The following is a 19,667-nucleotide window of genomic DNA, read 5'->3' on the forward strand; positions in this document are numbered from 1 at the left end:
ACCCCTTTCCAAACACCCCCTAAGTGTTATGTAGAAAATTTCAGACGCATTAGTAATTGTGATAAACCATGCATCAACATTGAATCGCTCAACATTGAACAGATTAGTACTTTTTCTACCCTATCTTAATATTAAACCCCTCATTAACTTAATTTTATAAATAAACCATGCATCAACATTGATGGTGTGGAAAATGAACATTTCGACACCATGATTGAGGAGCTTGACATGAATTAGATAAATTAGACAATCGGCTAGCAATATGTTTAGAAAATACATGCATAATAGAACTTTGTGAAAGGTCTATGATTTAGGAGTTAGGGATGGCTAGTGTTTGATATATTTCTCTACTTAATCATAGTCTTGTGCAAAGTTATTTTGCTTGTTTCTTCCTTGCACTCATGATATTTATATATGCATCGTGATGCATGACGTAACATTTCCTTTCTTTCTATTTGAGAGAGCTAAATTTAGAAGCAGGTGGTTGGATTCTTTGGGTTACTTTTTCCGTAACGTACAAAGTGTGTAGTTTAGAAGCAAGTATTTGAGTATGTTGGCTTTATCCTTTTCAAAATGCTAAAGGTTGGTAATTTAAAAATATGTTGGACATAATGTTATCTTACTATTACTAATTAGATACTACTCCCATCATTCTAAATTGTAAGTCGCTTTGCATTTTTAGTATACATCTAGATATATATTATGTCTAGATATATAGTAAAAAGTTATGTATCTAAAAAAGGCAAAACGACTTGCAATTTGAAACAGATGAAGTAATTCAAAGCTTCTAGGTTAATCCTCACAAGACACGTTAGAAAATATAAATCAAAGAAATTCTTACTAAAACAAAAATATCTGGCCATAAGTTCGACATACTCTAATGATCATTGATAAATAATAGACATTAGATATATTTTATTTTATAAACTTACCTCCTTCTAACGCTCATGTCTCTTACAATTACTAGTCCGTGTAGAAGCACAATTACTAGTCCGTGTAGAAGCACGGTTGTTCTTGTTAGGCATATGATCTATTTTCCTTCAACAAATGCATCGCATGGTTTTGGTGGAGAAAATTAGCCCTCTATCAAGCATCAATACATATCCAACCAGAGAACGACTTGTGGGCCTGGGTCAACTTAATTTGTGAATTGTGAGGCAATGGTGGTATGATACCGAGCAATGTTGCTCGTTTCCATAGCAAATTATAAAAGCACTCAATCAAATTCACAAAAAAAGCAAACACGTCGTACGGTATACTATGCAATAAGCAAGATGTCGACAAAATAGCACCACTAGGGCCTGTTTGGTTCCGTTTGCTTATTTTTAGCATGTGTCACATCGAATGTTTAGATACTAATTAGGAGTATTAAACGTAGACTATTTACAAACCCATTATATAAGTGGAGGCTAAACGACGAGACAAATCTATTAAGCCTAATTAAGCCTAATTAATCCATCATTAGTAAATATTTACTGTAGCAACACATTGTCAAATTATGGACTAATTAGGCTTAATAGATTCGTCTCGCCGTTTAGCCTCCGCTTATGTAGTGGGTTTTGTAAATAGTCTACGTTTAATACTTCTAATTAGTATCTAAACATCGATGTGACGGTGCTTAAAAATAAGCAGCATAAACCAAACCAGGCCTGACACTTGCGTTCTTTCCAAAACAAGATCATCACATTCACAGCCCTGAATGCGAGCAGTGACTCAGCTGGGCTCTGCTTGCCTCTGCTTGCCTATTTTGCACCAACCGCTAGCCAACCCTGCGAAGCGCAGCACTGACGAGGCACTGTCGCACGGCTCTCAATTTTTTGTCTCTCCTTCCAGCCCAAGCCACCCACGCATGGTCCCTGCACTGTTCCCACAACGCCCCTGTGCCTTGCCCATCGGCATCATCACCAAATCTTTGGTTGCCCGGGCATCGGATGGAATCTGTTGCTAGTGTGTGTGAGTGAGGGCATGGTCACGCGCCACCACTGGTTGTCAAGTTGCCAGTGACAAGCTGTTCTCTTTTGCTGTTCGGAATCACCGGACTCGATCCGTTCGTGTTGGGGCAGACTGTTTGGCCTGCTACCTGCAGCTAAAATCTCCACTGGATTGTAACAAAAATATCGAGTAGTGGCGTTTCAAATCAACATGTATGCTACTAAGCTAGGTTGCTTGTCGTAGTCGACAATGAGATTCAGGACGTTGTTGGTTTGTTTCTGAAAGTTGCCAATGAGGATTCGGTTTAAGGTCTTGTTTAGTTGTCCAACTTTGGAATGCCCAAATTACTGTAGCAACACTGTAGTGTTTCGTTTGTATTTGTGAATTATTATCCAAATATTGACTAATTAAGCTTAAAAGATTCGTCTCGCAAAGTACAACAAAACTGTGCAATTAGTTTTTGATTTCGTCTACATTCGCAAGTTTGATATGATGTGAAATCTTCTTTTTGCATAGTGTCAAAGTTGGGATTTGGGGATGATCAGGCCTAAAGTCTTGCACGAGAACGAACCAGCCAGCTGCTGCCCGCAGCATCAGCATCAATGTGACTTTACTGATTCCACACAAAAAATAATGTGACTGTACTGAGGCCAAGGTCAAGGTCCCGTGCAAGAACAATGTAAGCCTATGGCATTGCAGAGAAGCGCCAACCATGAAGATCCAAGGCTACTTGTAAGCTTCTGGTTTGTGTGCGTGTGGGGTCAGGAAGTGAATTGCTGGAGGACAAAACAAAGTACGAATCAGTAATAACCACACAGTAGTTGGTGCCCAGTCGTCGTGGGCACGGGCGGCCGGCACGCACATATATAGAAGAAATCATCAGTGGCCAAGCAGCAGGTTGTGGCTGCCAAAGACGCCTGGCCAGCCATACTCGGCCTGTTCGCTTCAGCTTATTCAGCTGGCTTATCAGTCACCAAACAGTGTTTTCCTCTCACAATAAATCAGCCGTTTCAGCTTTTCAGCCGGCTTATAAGCTGAAGCGAACAGGCCCACTGAGATCAGAGTGCCATGGATGCCTGCACATGACAAAAAAAAAATATAATATTGCCATCACCAAACCATAGATGGAGCTGGAGCCATCCTTTATCGTTGAAAAACTCCATGTTCATGCGATTTTTATGTTATCTTCAGGACTGCAACTGAAACCTTTGGGCTTGGCTTTGGAGTTAGTAGCTTGACATGTAATCTTTCCATGCTATATATCCTTTTGCATTGGAGTTGTGTGCTCGTGCTGCTTTTGAAAATGGGGAGAAGCACTTCTTCGCATCGTGCCTCCATGGCTCCTTTCCCACACCCTTTTTCCTCATCCTCCAACCACCTCCAATACACGCAGTAGTGCATAATAATTCGTAGGATGTTGATCTTGATCACTTTTGGCCAGTGATGGATGGAACATGGAAGTCGTGCTGCTGGCCATTCTGAGAGAGAGAAAAGCACTAAATTCTTGTGTGTGCGTGATGTATCCTACTTGTGTTGATGTGCAGCGCTAGCCGGTAGCCACGCTGTGCGGGCAGCCCATCAGCTGGTGCCCCATTTGCTTCTGGACGAATAGGAATTCAACCCCAGGGATATTATTAGTCACATCATACCAGCATGTATTAGTAATGTTGAGCAAGACTTAATGTGAGAAAGCGAATGGTCATGCACTCTATGTAGGCAGTCGGTGTGACAATGACATCCCGGTACGTATAGTTTCTTTTCCGCAAACGAGTCCCTTTTAGGGCTATATTTTGAGTGGTTGTATAAATGTGGTCCGAAAATAAAGGAGAAATGTATTATTATTAAAAAAATGATTATAGGGGTCTAGCCCCGGCCATATTTGATGGCCAAATGAAGATTCGAATTATGGTTTAATTTCTAGCTCCACTCTAAAATGAGCTAGCCAACATGGTAATTTAGAAAGGTTCTTAATAATAAATTAGCAGGAAATGTTAATCTTAATAATCTGATAGCAATTTGAATTTTAGTGTAGCATTTTGGTTGCGAAATTTGAATTAAATGAGCACAGAGTATGCAAGAAAATAGAAGGGCCACACAAGGGGTTTCCTTATATAGGGGAGGAGAAAAGTATTCAGCCCCAATTCCCAAGCGAAGTCCCTATCAGATTTAACATTTCCGAACAGGAAACGGGCTTGGGTAGTTAGCAAACATTCATGGCGTGAGTGGAACTATCCACCTTCCAATTCCAGGGTGACGTGCGCAATCTTCAGAGAATGTATGGGGAAAGATAGCAAGATATACTGCTCCTTTATGCACATATATATTGAAGTTGCATCACAGGGGAGTTGCTCTTGTGTCCCAGTCATATGCATCTGCCTTTGGCGATCCAGTTTTCTCGACTTGACACCTACTTAGTATTATTCTGAAAAAAGATTGGATAAAAATTCTTAAATAATGGGTTACAACTGCCGGCTATTATTCGATGTCATAGGAAAAAATCATATGAAGTCTGAAGATGTGGCTCACATCCGGCTTTTCGTGTGAAAGGCAGTTTGAAGCCTGAGCCCTGAGACTCTGAGAGGATGATGCTACACACATAGGAAATGACACAAAGCTGGATAAAAATCCAGCATATGTCCTGAACGGGTGATACGCCGTCTCATCGCCACATTTTTCTCAGGAGCACAACACACGATTGATTGCTGTATTCCATCAGAGGACGTGTGTGATGCGTATGCCTGACATGATCGGACAAATTACCAATTTACTGTTGCCATAGTAGTACCAATGAGTCGGTGGCGCAATGAGGGCGCACAAGTACACGATCATGTCCAGAGTACCTCAGAGTTCAGACTTCAGAGTTGGGTTCATCAAGCCTGTGTGAGCTGGCTGTCCTTGCGTGCGTGCATGTGGTAAGTTTCTTTATTACCATCGCCGTAAGCCTGGTACACTGGGCCGCCTGCTATTTTTTCTGGCGCAAAGAACCAACGTCTTTCGGGCATCAAATCGGTGAATTCGTATCTCTGCACGCCAGTAAAAATAGCACTGCCCAAGACATCTCGACCCCGTTTGATCGCAACGTTCCGTGGAGAGAATCACTGCCTTTCCTAGTGGATTGTAGAAAAGCTTCTAAAAAAGGTTAAAAAATGATGATGCATATAATTGCGCTTTTTTTGGAGGACATCCCAGCGGCCATAAGTTGTTCAGCATCAAATTTTGGTTGAATAGGAAAAACCGTATGAAAATAAACAATGACTGGATATATTTACAAGACGTGCGCTTGTTACCGAAATTATTCGACATGCCACCGAAAGCGAGGCCAAGGATCCACCTGAAGCAGCGACCTTTCGGAGCTCTGACACCCAGCACCGGAGAGAAGAGAAACCGAGCCAAAACCAGCAGGATTCACCCTTCACCTGCGGCAAGCGGAGCACGCACGAGAGGGAAAGCGAGCCGCCGAGCCCCACGGCCCCGCTCTCACTTCACCTCTGGTGGCCGATCCGCCGCCCCCGCCTCCTGGTTTCACGATTCCGGAAGGGATCGGAGCGCGCCCGATGGGCGAGCGATCCCCATCTCCGAGAGGGCCAGAGCCCCATGCGGTGCCAGTGTGCCACCATGCCCGCAGTGATTTCGCAATTATGGGGGTGCGCTGCCGCCTGCCGCTGCGTCGTCGGTCGGAGCTTTTGGCAAACTCGGGAAGCGTGGTTCGCGCAGGAATCTCGAAAGGGGAGGGCGGGTTGCCACCATGACTCCATGAGTCGGCGTCCATGTTATGCAAGTTTCTTCGCTGCGACTGCGCTGTAATTCAAACCGAACGAGACCTTCCATCCAAGCTTTCCACAATTTCGACGTGAAACATACTCGACGCGTCCGTCAACCGGCTATTTTTTTAAAAAAAATCAATTTTTATGGCACGGTCAGTTTTTCTTGAAACATAGTACTTTTATAGAGTTGAAGTTCTGTTGTATTTTACAATGGTCAATCGCAAATGTTCGAAACCGTGTCATGTTCAAAATGTCGTGCCCTTTGTTTACAAAATGGAGCATTTTCAAAACTTTTTAGGTTATATCTCATTACCCTACTTACTGATGAAATCCGCGTTCTCACTTCCTGAGAATTCAAATGAAATCAACTTTGACCAAATATATATAAAAAATATTAATATTTATGATACATAATTAGTATCATTAGATAGATCGTTGAATCTATTTTTATAATAAATTTATTTAAAAATATGAATGTTGCTAATATTTTCTACAAATGTAGTCAAATTTAAATAAGTTTAACCAGCACGCTTCCCACAGCGATAGATATTAAGGGACAGCTGGAGAACTTAATTTCACAAAAGGAAAGAAATTGACCCTAGTTACCTAGAGAGGACGGAGAAATTATGACTAATTCAACCAATTTGACTCCACAAACTATAGGCCACAGTGAAATGCTGACTGATTTTTACTGTGTTTGGTGGTGGTTTATGTTGAATCTCAACCTCATGTGATTTTTGTTTCCACTGTCAAGGTTTCTTTGCAAACCTCAAGATTTATTAAGAAACAATTGCTAGAAACTACCAAGGAATTGAACTAGTTCGATTTTTACTTATACAATCCTAAAGGAAAGAATCTGATGGCCACCAATCCAAAGACATCATGAATGTTTCAATGAACGGAATACTCCGCTCACCTACTTTTTGTTTTTGATTTTTTTCCAAATCGTATTAATCAACAAAGTCATTGCTTCAAATATCATCAAACACAGTGCATATCCAGTAGAAATGTGGGCATGTGTATGTACATCATCCCTCCACTGCCATGAGTGCATTGCCTTACTTACTATAATTTTCATGTTTTCATTGTGCACTAAAAAAATATTTGCAGACATTCCCAAGAATTGAATTCACTCCACTCAAGGAAAAGAAAATTGTTCTATTTCAAAGTATATGTAGAGCTCTCATGCTCTTTCGCCTGTGGTATTTAAATTTAAGGGGATTCTGCCAGTGGCAGATCCAGATTGTGAAAGGAGGGGTGCTCATCTTCCCCTTCCTCTATCTCCCTCATCTGTTTCTCTTCTTCTTCTTCTTCCTCCTCCTCCTCCTCCTCTATGGCTGCAGGTTTTGGGGGGAGGGGGGTGCGCTTCGGGGGCTCCATGAACTTCATGGGGTAGGGGCTCCAGCCCCCATACTGGATCCACCCATTCTGCATTCATGGTACAACTTTGATGGTAAATCAGACTAAGTATTTTTTTGAGTTAGATTGCAGTTTGGTATTGAATTTCTATTGGATTTTCAATTTTTTATGATGCTTTGTTTAGGCTCTAGAGACCAGCATGCTCCTCCACCCTTCCTTTACCATCCTAGTCGACTCCCATCTTCCTAGCGGCCCCGAGCAACCACCCTAACTTCTAGTGTTGTTCGAGGTTGCCTTGCTACACTCTACCCTGCCTATATCTCTACATAGGCCCTGTTTGTATACGCTTTTCCTAGCCACGCTTAGATTATAATCTAAGCGAAGATTTTCTCGTTTCTCGCTTTTCGCTTCTCGTAGTTCAATTCGTTGAAGCGGCTTACCACATAAGCGAGAATCGGTGGAAATAAGCAAAGCGTTTGGCGGGATTCTCACTTATTTCCACCGATAAGCTGCTTATAAGCGGATACAAACGGGGCCATAGTCAAAGCAACTATGCCTTTGCATTTTACTGCCACAACAGAACGCTCACCATCTCCCATTGCTTCTCCAATTCTCCATACCTTATAGGGCACCAAGGAACCAATGAAACGGCCCTTAACTTCGTGCCTGTTGTTGTTAGTAATAAAAAGGTGGTAACTAGCCCTTTGAATACACTCGTCACTTGTAGTGAAGCATTTTGCTGTTTCTTTAAACTTGTGCTGAAAAGGTAGTAGTAGTCTCATACTGCACTTTTTATCCGATTTTGTTGACATACATTTTTGAATATGAAAAACATTTTTCTTACTACATTGTGAATCGTATCCTCCAAAGGGTATAATTTGGTTCCACAGACGTCTTTTAATCATATATGTAAGTTCAATAGAACAATAACTTAGTTAGATAGCGAAGGTGGTACCCTCTATCCACAAGAGATCTAACCTAAGTACAAGTATGGATAATGATGGACGATGTGTCTTACGGTAGCTTCATCAATCTTAAAACCTAATAAGTCCAACCTCATATTTGCGTGGGGCTAGTGTGCGCGTGCCCATCAGCTTATATTAGTGTGAGTGTCGGCATCTTTGTTTTGCATAAACAAATTAATCATCATTTGTCCTAAGTCAAAATTTTATTTTTGATTAAAAATATTTAGAATTTTGTATAGGAGATCGGTATTACTAGAATCAATTATGACAATTAGCTTAATAGTAGGTTGCTGATATTTTCATCAATTGCATTTATTAATGTTTTGCTTAAGACAAATAAGTGTTCCGCTCAAGAAAAAAAGATTCGCTAAAGAAAAAAAATGCCCCATGTCAAATGAAAATGTTCTAGAGGTTAATCTCAACAATTCAATGTAGATCCAATTGTCCAAAAGGAGAGGCTTAACGATAAGCAATATCTAAATCACCTTATAAGGATATAGACCCTTAAGATAATATATATATATTTTTGAATAGATATTGCTATTTAAAGTTTATATTGAAATCCATGTTGACTTCCTAATAAATTAATGTTTCTAAAATTAAATGAGGAAGTACCTATTACTATTACTACTTCAAAACATCATTAAATATATTGAAAAAACATATATGCATTTGCAGATTGTTTCTGGCCTGCATGAGTGCATCGTTCAATCTACAACCATTAAGATAGAGTGTGGATGATCAATACATAATGGTTGTACATATCTCCCTTCCAAAAAAGATATCTCAAGATAGAACGACTTCGCTCGTTGAACTAGAGCAGAAATTTGGATGCCTTTTCCCTAGAAAACATTAATTCTTGCAAGGCAAATTTCCCACCAAAATCTATTGGCATGCGTTATTATTCTCTCGTCTCCCGGATAGCGCATGACCCCCCTTCTAGTCATAGAGATTAGGCCTTGACCCGTAGAGTACAGGCCAGGGGCGCGCGCCTAATAATTGGCAGAGGCCCGAGAAAATCCATCGCCATTGCCGCCCCTCGCGCGGCTGCTACTGCTACTGCCCGCAGTCGCATCCTCCGTTCCGTCTCCCCCGCGCTGGACTGCGCAATTCATCCTCCTACACATATATAAAGCTTCTCCCCCCTCCTGAGCACACACCACACCGAGTTCTTCCAGAGAGAGAAAGCGCGCGAGCGCCAGCGAAGCAGCCACGCCTTCCTCCCTCTCGCGGATTGAGCCGGGTAACACCACCGCGCTCTTCCCTTCCCCGGCTGTTCTCTCCGTGTGTTGTTCTTGGCCCTTGTGGTTTCGATTTGGTTTCGAGGTGTTCTTCAGCTCCTGTGAATTCAGAGCCCTGCTGCCTGATGAGTTCTTGGTTCTGGAATGGCGCCAGCATTCGCTTCACGACTTGATCCTCGTTCCCGCTCTCTTTTCCGCTCTCTGTTTTTTTTCGCGGTTTGTTTATTTGTTTTCTCGGGGTTTCCGATGCTCGGCTGGCCTGTGTCAGAGCCATGTCTGCGTTGGGTCTCCAACTCCCGGTTCCTTCGCCTTTTCTTTTTCTTCCTCTGCTCCCTGTTGTACGGTGGCACAGTTCCTCCTTGCTCTCCTCCCTCCCCTGTTCCGTGTTCTGCGTTCGTGACGCGCCACGTTAATGCTTTTTCGCTTCTTTGCTTCTGTTTCTCTCTCTCTCTCTCGAGGAATTAATGCTGGCATCCATTCTCTATCATTTTCACTTTATATATTTCTGTTGTTGTTTGCTACTAGGGCGCTTGTCCTGGTTCCGGTGGCCTGCATGTTTCACATGACATTGCCGCTCTGCTTCGTGTTGCAATTTCTCCAGGTGTGAAGCGGCGCAACGGCGGCGGCAGCGGCCGAGGCCGAGGCGGCGATACGGCGGGTGATTACCTTCCCTTCCCTTCCTTCTCAGGAGAGGGAAGCGTGAGCGGCGGCGCGACGAGCACCGATGGGACCATTGGAGCCGCGCTACCGCCCCTCCGGCGCCCCGTAAGATCTCTCGCCCCCTCCCTCCCTCGATCCCAACCAAAGCTGTTTCCTTTTTCTTTCGTTCTTTCTTCTTCCACGCCGCACCGGCGGGCTCTGCATGCCGCATTAGATAGCTCCGTCCGACCCGACCCGACCCGACCAGCCGGAGGAAGACGACGACGACGACAGCGGTGACGCGTCGCTCCGCCTCTCCGTCTTCTTAACTGCTGGCGCCGTAGTGGTTGGTGGTTATGCCTCCTCGCTTCGGTCTCGCATTAACGGCAAGAAATCTCCCCTGTGCTCCCATCAATCCAATCCTCCAGTGGTTACTGATCAGCACTCAATATCACATCTCTAGCTTGCCGATTATGTCCGTCCAATACCATTATGTGATCATTAACAGCCTGCTTAGCTCGCTTGGTGATCTCCTATTCTGCTCCAGTCCTCTCCGCACTATCGACTGTCCCTAGTTGACCCCATGGGCTGCTCGTCTTCCTCGCCAATCCATCGAATTCCCGGACGCGTCCGTCTCCACAGGGTGGCGTTCTCGTTTTCGCCGCTCGCTTTTACCTGGTCGGCTGTCGGCGACCGCTGTCCTCTGCTGCGATGCTGACTTGTGGCACTGGGCTTCCGATTTTGGCAGACGCCTGACGTGTAAAAGACGTGGCCTTGGCGTGTGCTGCCGACGGATGATTTCAGCACGCTTGGATCATCCGGTTATCTGCACGGTAGTGCTAGCAGTTAGTCTGACGGTAGTGCTATCTGTTAGTCTGAATTTTTAGCGACTGTTGGTGGATGCCCGATCCTAAACGTCCCCCGGCCCGCGAATCGCAACAGTGTCAAATAGCTAATCATGCTTCGGATTTGGAGAATCGGTCAAGGTCCATGTGATGAGTTAGGTACAAAGCTGCCTTTGCGATTCAGTACAGTAATATGTGCTGATGCTTATTGTTCCTTAAAATTGTGGCTGGTGAATGGAGCAGGAAGGTTGTGAAATACAAGTCCGATCCTAGCGATTTTCTTCTCTGAATTTTTCTCGGTGCTCCGTGCTTTCAGTTCCTTTACACTTCCTATTTTGATTGGCAAACATCTTTTGGTGTGGCTCACTCTCACATCCAACTATCCCGTATACTGCATTTTTCTCTTTTTAAAAGGGTGTGCTTTGAGTGCTTTCATTTGTCATTACTATGCATTTTCTGCCCATAAAGTGGCTGTGCCTGTCAGCATTCCACAAACCTAAAGGATGATATCATAGCACTGCCTGTAGACGAAAACGTTATCTAGCCTATCTTCTGACCTAATCATAGGGGAAAGTAGGACTTAAATGCGTTGCTTGTTTACTAGTTGTGTTCAGTATTCTTGCAGTTGTTCGTAGCAAGTGCTTCATGAAACGTTTTGGTAACTTAAGTTTCCATTTGTGCTGATGACCTCTTTACTAAAAGCATTAGTGCTTCCCTAAAAGAGATGGCCATTTGTCTAATTGTCTCATACAAAGATGGTCATCTAACCGTTTTACCTTGCCTATACATATTGGTTTTCGCTTTCAAGCGATCATGTTTTTACCTCTCCGTGATTATGACGCAAATCAAAGTGAAAAGGAAGAAAATGACATATACCTTTGTGTTCAAGAAGGAACTTCAGAATCTGTCTTCTTGTAGAATCAGCATTTGGTATTTTATTTTATTTGGCAAAGCGAGCTAAGAAAGATGTCTCCATTGAATTCCATTCTGAATTCCACGTGTCAGGCATAGTACTTTGATGGCTGATCTTGTCTGATAAAGGAGCTATTGTTTTTCACGACTAAGTTTGCTTTCTACCTTCTGCAGTGAGGACGCAACTAAGAGAAGGACCTCCAAAAGCAAAAGCTTCAAAGATGTCGAAAGTTTTGAAGTTCTGGTCCTTGAAAAGAACTGTGGTTGCAAGTTCAAATCTTTGAAAATCTTGATAATAGCTATCATTTCTGCAACAGTTCTTACCCTCATAACCCCAACCTTATATGAGCACCAATTGCAGTCAGCCTCCCGGTTAGTACAATACAATTAGTGTTGCTAAAATATTTCTGTTGTGGCAAAATTTGCAATGCCTATAAACCTATGACTATGGTCTCATGTAGTTCATATATATGCTTTGCAGGTATGTGGATGTAGGCTGGATGTGGGACAAAACAAATTCTGACCCACGATATGCGTCATCTGTTGATGTTCAGTGGGAGGATGTATATAGAGCATTGAGAAATCTAAAAAGTGGGAATCAAGATCTCAAAGTTGGACTCTTGAATTTTAATAGCACCGAGTATGGGTCTTGGACACAGTTGTTCCCGGACAGCCATGTTTCCACTATAAGACTTGAGCATGCCAAGGACAGCATTACTTGGCGGACACTGTATCCTGAATGGATCGATGAGGAGGAAGAAACTGAGATACCCTCTTGTCCATCTCTTCCTGAGCCTAATGTTCGAAGAGGTGTACGCTTTGATGTCATTGCCGTGAAGCTTCCTTGTACCCGTGTTGCCGGTTGGTCAAGAGATGTTGCACGGCTCCATTTGCAGCTCTCAGCAGCAAAATTGGCTGTGGCCTCTTCGAAGCGCAACCACAAGGTTCATGTGCTTTTTGTAAGCGACTGCTTCCCAATTCCGAATCTCTTCCCTTGCAAGAACCTTGTGAGACATGAAGGCAATGCTTGGTTATATAGTCCTGACTCGAAAGCATTAAGGGAAAAGCTCAGGCTTCCAGTTGGATCCTGTGAGCTTGCTGTTCCGCTCAAAGCAAAATGTAAGTCGCTTATTTACTAAGCGCAGCACACTCGATACAGCTTTTTTCCACACAAATATATTTTCTTTTATGTTTAATATTTTTTTTGCACCTTGTGTGAAGTGTCCATGCTGTTTCTACTTATTGTTCTGATCATAAGTACAAACTTCCAGTAGGTAACATCTGTTCTTATTGCTGCAGCGAGACTTTTCTCAGTAGATCGGCGAAGAGAAGCATATGCAACAATACTGCATTCAGCAAGTGAATATGTCTGTGGCGCTATCTCAGCAGCTCAAAGCATTCGCCAAGCAGGATCAACTAGGGATCTAGTTATCCTTGTTGATGAGACCATAAGTGATCACCACCGGAGAGGCTTGGAAGCTGCCGGGTGGAAGGTCAGAATAATCCAAAGAATCCGGAACCCAAAAGCTACGCGTGATGCTTACAACGAGTGGAACTACAGCAAGTTCAGGCTGTGGCAGCTGACTGACTACGACAAGATCATCTTCATCGATGCTGACCTTCTCATTCTTAGGAATGTTGACTTCCTGTTCGCAATGCCAGAGATCACTGCAACTGGCAACAACGCAACGCTCTTCAACTCCGGTGTCATGGTCATAGAGCCTTCCAACTGCACGTTCCAGCTGCTGATGGACCACATCAACGAGATCACGTCGTACAACGGTGGAGATCAAGGTTACCTGAATGAGATTTTCACATGGTGGCACCGCATCCCCAAGCACATGAACTTCCTGAAGCACTTCTGGGAGGGCGACGATGAGGAAATGAAGGCGAAGAAGACCCAGCTGTTTGGCGCAGACCCCCCGATGCTCTATGTCCTCCACTACCTAGGCCTGAAGCCGTGGCTGTGCTTCAGGGACTATGACTGCAACTGGAACAACGCCGCAATGCGTGAATTCGCTAGCGATGTCGCGCACGCACGGTGGTGGAAGGTGCATGACAAGATGCCACGGAAGCTCCAGTCCTACTGCCTCCTGAGGACACGGCAGAAGGCGGGCCTGGAGTGGGACCGGAGGCAGGCTGAGAAGGCCAACTCTGAAGACGGCCATTGGCGCCGCAACATCACCGACCCCAGGCTGAAGACCTGCTTTGAGAAGTTCTGCTTCTGGGAGAGCATGCTCTGGCATTGGGGCGAGAGCAATAACAGGACGAAGAGCAGCCCTGCGACGGTGACGACGCCGAGCTTGGCAAGCTCATGATCTGTAGATATACAAACAACTTCCGATGTGGCAACCATACATGCATAGCAATAGCTTGTATAGTTGGCTATGCTTAGGTCTTTGCTATACAAAATACACCCCTCCCTGCTGCTGTCATGGCTTGGCTCTGTATCAGCTGCCGGCCTGCCTCGATAGGTAACGATTCTTTTGGGTTGGCTGAGATAATAAGTTACTGGTGCATGTAAATTTCCCTGCTGAAATTCTGTGAGCGTGTGTGAGAAAATGCATTTGTATAGGGCGGCAATAATAAGGATTACTGCATGAAAAAATATGGCTAGTTGTACAGTGTACACCGCCAGACTTGTATAGTTCGACACCTTACCGGCAGTGCAGAAACAGAACAATACACTGTAATACTAGGGGCCCGTTTTCTTCCACCTTGCTAAACTTTAGATGCTAAAGTTTAGCAACTTTGAGCTGCTAAACTGCAAAACACTCTTGTGCTAAAGTTTAGCACTTTAGCAAGTTTTTGGTTGCTAAAACTTGCTAAAAGGTGGGCTGGACAACATATACTCCTCATTTATTGCTTGTCTCCCCCCTCCTGCGCACCTTTAATCACTACCGGAAACAGTAAATTCGCCGAGTGTAAAAATTTTGCCGAGTGCATTTTCTCGGGCACTCGGCAAACAGCCTTTTTGCCGAGTGTACACAATGGGACACTCGGCGAACATAAAACACTCGGCAAAAAGGAGGTTTGCCGAGTGCCAAAAATCAGGCACTCGGCAAACAACTCCACGACACTCGGCAAAGAAGACACACTCGGCAAATCAGTATCGCGTGCGGCGCACGTGCGTCGTGCACTAACAGCGTGGGACGGCCGTTACACCTTTGCCGAGTGTTAGACGTGTGACACTCGGCAAAGTCCGCTTCGCCGAGTGCCAGACGCATACACTCGGCACACGCAACCGTTCGCCGCAAACGAAACACTTTGCCGAGTGCCATCCTTGAGGCACTCGGCAAACAAAAAAAAATTCCTTCCAACACCTTCCACACTTTTTCTACTCCCCACGTAGGACATTTGGTTATACATATTAAAATTTGGTATATTTTCGGGTATGTTTGGGATTTTTAATGCTTTGTTTGCATTAATAGGAATTTTTTGATTGAAGTTAAATTTTAACTACACGTACTTGAAATAATGGATTGAAATCAGTGAAAAAATCATATTCATATTATGGAGACCAAATTGAGGTCTCAACCAGAAAATGAAAAGAAATTTTGAACATTGTTTTTAAAAAACACGACCACGAACCTTTGGTTCAATGGTTGTTAAATTGTAAAAAAACCAAACGAAATCTGAAAATCACAAGATTTGTCAAGATGTCATTATATTATGTGTGTAGGCTGTGGTAAAAAATTGAGAACGTTTCGCCCAATTTCTGACCTATCATGCTTAGAAACCGACTAATCTCCTGGACGGATTCATAGAAGTTAGAAAGGAGCCAATAAGATTTGGTGTTCAAGTGACACATGAATTAAGGAGTGCCTTCAAATCTTTTTGTACAGGCAACATACAACACATGTTGGTTCATGTCAAATTTTGGAAATTTTTCGGATGCATTTGATATTTTTTATTGATTAAATGCAATTATAGATTTTTATTAGATATAAATGGAATTTGAGCTATAACTGCATGAAATAATGGAATATTTTCGGTAGAAAACTAATTTAACAATTTTTTAGTGATTTTGACACGATTTTGAACAAGTATATTTGAAAAAGGCCACTAAAATACGTTATTTCATGTAACGTTTGCCGAGTGTACCCATAAAACACTCGGCAAAAATTGTATTTTGCCGAGTGTTTTATGGGTACACTCGGCAAACAAGTTGCACGGGCCCACTTCCTTCGGCCTCGGTTGCCAAAAAAAAACCCGAATTAACTTTGCCGAGTGCCCTGGATCTGGGCACTCGGCAAAGCACTAGTGGTTATCTCAGCACTTAGCGTCTTCTCGATTCATTTCCGCGACTCCCGTCCGCCGGCCCCCGCGCCCGACCCCCGTCCGCCTCGCCGGCCGCCACCGCCTCGCCGCCGCCCACCGCCACCGCCCCGCCGGCCGCCACCGCCACCGCCCCGCCGGCGCCCCTACCCGGGGCGAACCCGAGCGGCCGCCCCGGCCGCCCGTCTCCCCCGGCACCGGCGCCCCTTGGCCGGCTCCCCGCCAACGCCCCGGCCCCGGCCCCGGCCCCGGCTCCCCGCCACCGGCGCGCCCGGCGCCGGCTCCCCGCCATCTTGCCCCGCCGGCCGCCCACGCCGGGCCCCCGGCTCCCCGTGCCCGGCGGCCGCCCCCCGCGCCACTTGCCCGGGCCCGGCGCCCCTTGGCCGGCGGCCCCGGCCCACCGGCCGCCTCAGCCGCCCCCTGCCCGACGGCCCCGGCCCTCCGGCCGCCCCCGTTCCGGCCCCGGCGCTCCCTGTCCCTGCGTCACGGCGTCCTTCACCCGGTATGTAATTTTTTTTTAAATTTAGGAAATCTGACTTAGATAGTAGGTTAAAATTAGAAATAAGATATTAGAAATTAGAAATTGTAGGGCTTTAGTTGTTGAAATTAGGAAATTGTAGAGAGCTTTACTTGTTGAAATTAGGGAATTGTAGGGCTTTTGTTGTTGAAATTAGGAAATTGTGGGACTTTAGTTGTTGAAATTAGAAAATGATGGTTGGCTTTGGAATTTAAGCTATAAGAATGTTTGTGGAAGTGAGCCATCGTGCCATTCCTTGCTCCGTACATGTGGTTGTCGGCCATCGTGCCGTTTCATTTGATGCAGGTTATGGAAACCTCCACGTGTAGGGGAGGTGCTGCCGAAATTTTTAGTTGACAGTTGTATGTTTTTTTTGCAGGAGAGGCTACGTTACCGTCCTCGAGTCGTCACTTTGTACGATAGCAAGGTGAGTCATCCTAAACATCTATTTCCGTATGATGGTCGTATATCACGTAACCTAGTTAGGCGTCTCCCGTTCGAAAGAGATACGTTTGGAAATATGCAGATTTTTGCATATTTATAACCGTATCTGTTTCGAATTGTCCACGTTACTTTGGACAGCACGAGGATGTGTAGGCAGTTTGCGAATAAGGCGGAGCGGGTGAAGGCCGAGCTGTGGGTAAGTCTTCGCAGCACTACATTGCTTAATACATTCTTGATATAATAATTGTATGCTTGCCGTCTATACGCAGGACTTTTATAGATGTCAGGAGGGCTTCGAGGCTAGGGCGGCCTCCGTGATTGAACAAGCCGCTAAGAAGCTTGTTAAGGACATGCACTACGAGGCGCGCGTTCAGGCCATCATCGACTTTTATGCTGAATACAAAAGGATGAGGATCAAAAAAGAAGAGGCTAGGACAATGAACCTGACCAAGGAAGAATTCATGGCGGTACGACCATAAAGACTATATTTACTATTTGAGAGATTAATTACGCTTAATTCCATTATTTATATGTCATACACTTCATATAGGTGCCTCCGTGGTGGTGCCGATCCTTTACCCGGTGCTGGGAAAAAATGGTGGACGTGTGGTTGCAGCCTGGGTGGTTGGAGAACCACAATGCCTGCCGGGAGCGGCGTCTGCAGATGCCATATGCATCACACCATCAAGGCAGCCTGAGCCTTGATGAGTACAAGGAAAAATGGGTACGTGAATTCATTTCTGTTTTCTCAGACATAATACTGCATATTTTGTAATCATTTTACATTTTTTTCGCAGACTTCATCACATGATGGTCAGGAGTGCTCCCGGTTCAAGGCATGGGTTATGTCCAAAAAGGGCAAGGCCACGGCAGACATCGACTTCAACCCGGAGGACCCGCTCGAGGCGTACAGCCATCCCAGCATCCACAGCCGCGTCACCGAGTACACAGCCATGGCGAGGGAGGTTCACGGGCCAGAGTTCGATCCGAGCTCTCAGGATATCGATGCTGAAATAGTGATGAGGGTAGGAGGAGGGAAGAAGCATGGCAGGTATTGGATTGGAGATAGCGTGATCGACACTGCCAGTACTCCCACTCTCTCCCAGATCCGAGCAAGGAGCACGGACTCGAGCCCCGCGATACGGCCACGGCCTACCGCTGCACAGCTACAGATGCAGGCTCTGCAGGTTAGTTGTGTTTCTTTAATTTTTCATTCATTTTGTACTAACCTTTTGCTTGACAATAAGTGGTTGGGATGAAATATTGTAGGCCCAGGTGGAGGTAGAACGGAAGCGCCGAGAGGAACTAGAGGCGAGGATCGAGGCGGATCGGCAGCTTGAAAGGCAGAGGACAGAGCAGATGTTCCAATACATGCAGAGTGTGTTCCACAGTTTAGGTCAAACTCCACCACCTATGCCACCGAACCTCTTCCCGCCACCTCCACCACCTCCTGCAGCTACTCCTGTGAGTCAATCTCAACCTTACAATCAATCTAGACTTACTTCCACTAGAATTACTTGTTTAGACTATGAAATCTCTTTACCTACATTTGTGCAGAATCAATCGGCGGCGTCCAATGCAGAATCTTCCTGGGGGCAGTGGCCACCTGCACGTCCTCCTCATCCTCCTCAGTGAATTGTCATTTCTGTGTTTGTGATGCAAAACTTGTGAATTACTTATTTAGACGAGAACTTATGAATGCTATTTGTGTGATTGTGAATCCTGTGGTGCAATTTATAAGCTTGTGCTGCCATTAATATGCCTGTGTATCTGTGGTTGTTTTTTGAGAGGGGTCCTTTATACCTAACATTTCTATTTTGTAGCAGGAATTAGGACACTTTGCCGCCGAGAGGCCATTTCTGGTAGTAGTAGACGGGTTTGCCGAGTGTATGCTCCAAACACTCGGCAAAGGGGCATAAAAAATGGCGGAATTGCTTGTTTGCCGAGTGCCATAGGTAGGCACTCGGCAAACACAGGTCATTTGCCGAGTGTTTCCTCAATTACACTCGGCAAAGGGGGCATAAAAAATGGCGGGCCGGGCCATCTTTGCCGAGTGTTTTATCAAATACACTCGGCAAAGATGGAAACTTCGCCGAGTGTATTCAGGGCAACACACGGCAAAGGGGGCATAAAAAAATGGCGGGCCGGGCATCTTTGCCGAGTGTTTTCTTAAATACACTCGGCAAAGATGGAAACTTCACCGAGTGTAATTAAGAAAACACTCGGCAACCCTGACAACTTCGCCGAGTGTAATTAAGGAAACACTCGGCAAAGATTTCGACTTCGCCGAGTGTCGGCCGTCAGACACTCGGCAAAGCTTCCGTCGCCGTGACAGCCCGTCAACGCCTTTGTACCGAGTGTCATATTTTGCCGAGTGTATTGCGGCACTCGGCAAAGGCTTTGCCGAGTGCCCGATGGTTGACACTCGGCAAACAACCTGTTTGCCGAGAAAAACTTTGCCGAGTAAGGTTCGCCGAGTGTTACACTCGGCAAACACTTTGCCGAGTGTATTTGGCCCTTCGCCGAGTGCCTGGGGCACTCGGCAAACTTACTGTATCCGGTAGTGAATAAGGGTAGATAGGTTCTTTTACAGCTCATTAAATGCCTTTTAGCAAGAGTATCCAAACAGCTTTGCTAAAGTTTAGCAACTAAAGTTTAGCAAGGTGGAAGAAAACAGGCCCGACATGCAGATTTTTGCCAATTCAACTGACAACGTATCAAGTGATGTTTGTACATACATGCTGAAACACAAATATTATTTTTTGACAACA

At 45.0% G+C, this 19,667-nt stretch overlaps 1 protein-coding gene across 2 annotated transcripts; it reads left to right on the top strand.

Moving 5' to 3' along the window:
* The first annotated feature begins 8,998 nt into the window (after positions 1-8,998).
* On the top strand, positions 8,999-14,350 carry LOC101783879 (putative UDP-glucuronate:xylan alpha-glucuronosyltransferase 3). 2 transcript variants are annotated; one of them, XM_012844857.3, is made up of 5 exons: positions 8,999-9,263; positions 9,863-10,026; positions 11,832-12,029; positions 12,139-12,776; positions 12,957-14,350. In XM_012844857.3, exons 2-5 carry the CDS (start codon positions 9,986-9,988, stop codon positions 13,973-13,975), a joined length of 1,896 nt encoding a protein of 631 aa, XP_012700311.1. In that variant the 5' UTR covers positions 8,999-9,263; positions 9,863-9,985; the 3' UTR covers positions 13,976-14,350. The 2 variants fall into 2 exon arrangements, with proteins under 2 accessions (XP_012700311.1, XP_022680907.1); XM_022825172.1 differs by lacking the exon at positions 8,999-9,263 and having other exon boundaries at positions 9,298-10,026.
* Positions 14,351-19,667: the final 5,317 nt, after the last annotated feature.

Source organism: Setaria italica, chromosome III, assembly GCF_000263155.2.
Source record: "Setaria italica strain Yugu1 chromosome III, Setaria_italica_v2.0, whole genome shotgun sequence".
In the NCBI taxonomy this organism is placed as follows: Eukaryota; Viridiplantae; Streptophyta; class Magnoliopsida; order Poales; family Poaceae; genus Setaria; species Setaria italica.

What these genes read in the sequence shown, in the direction of transcription:
- LOC101783879 (XM_012844857.3), top strand. Translation starts at nt 9,986, where the DNA reads ATGGGACCATTGGAGCCGCGCTACCGCCCCTCCGGCGCCCC. An exon ending in CAATTGCAGTCAGCCTCCCG is followed by an intron (nt 12,030 to 12,138) that starts GTTAGTACAATA and finishes TATGCTTTGCAG; the next exon opens with GTATGTGGATGTAGGCTGGA. An exon ending in TGTTCCGCTCAAAGCAAAAT is followed by an intron (nt 12,777 to 12,956) that starts GTAAGTCGCTTA and finishes TTATTGCTGCAG; the next exon opens with CGAGACTTTTCTCAGTAGAT.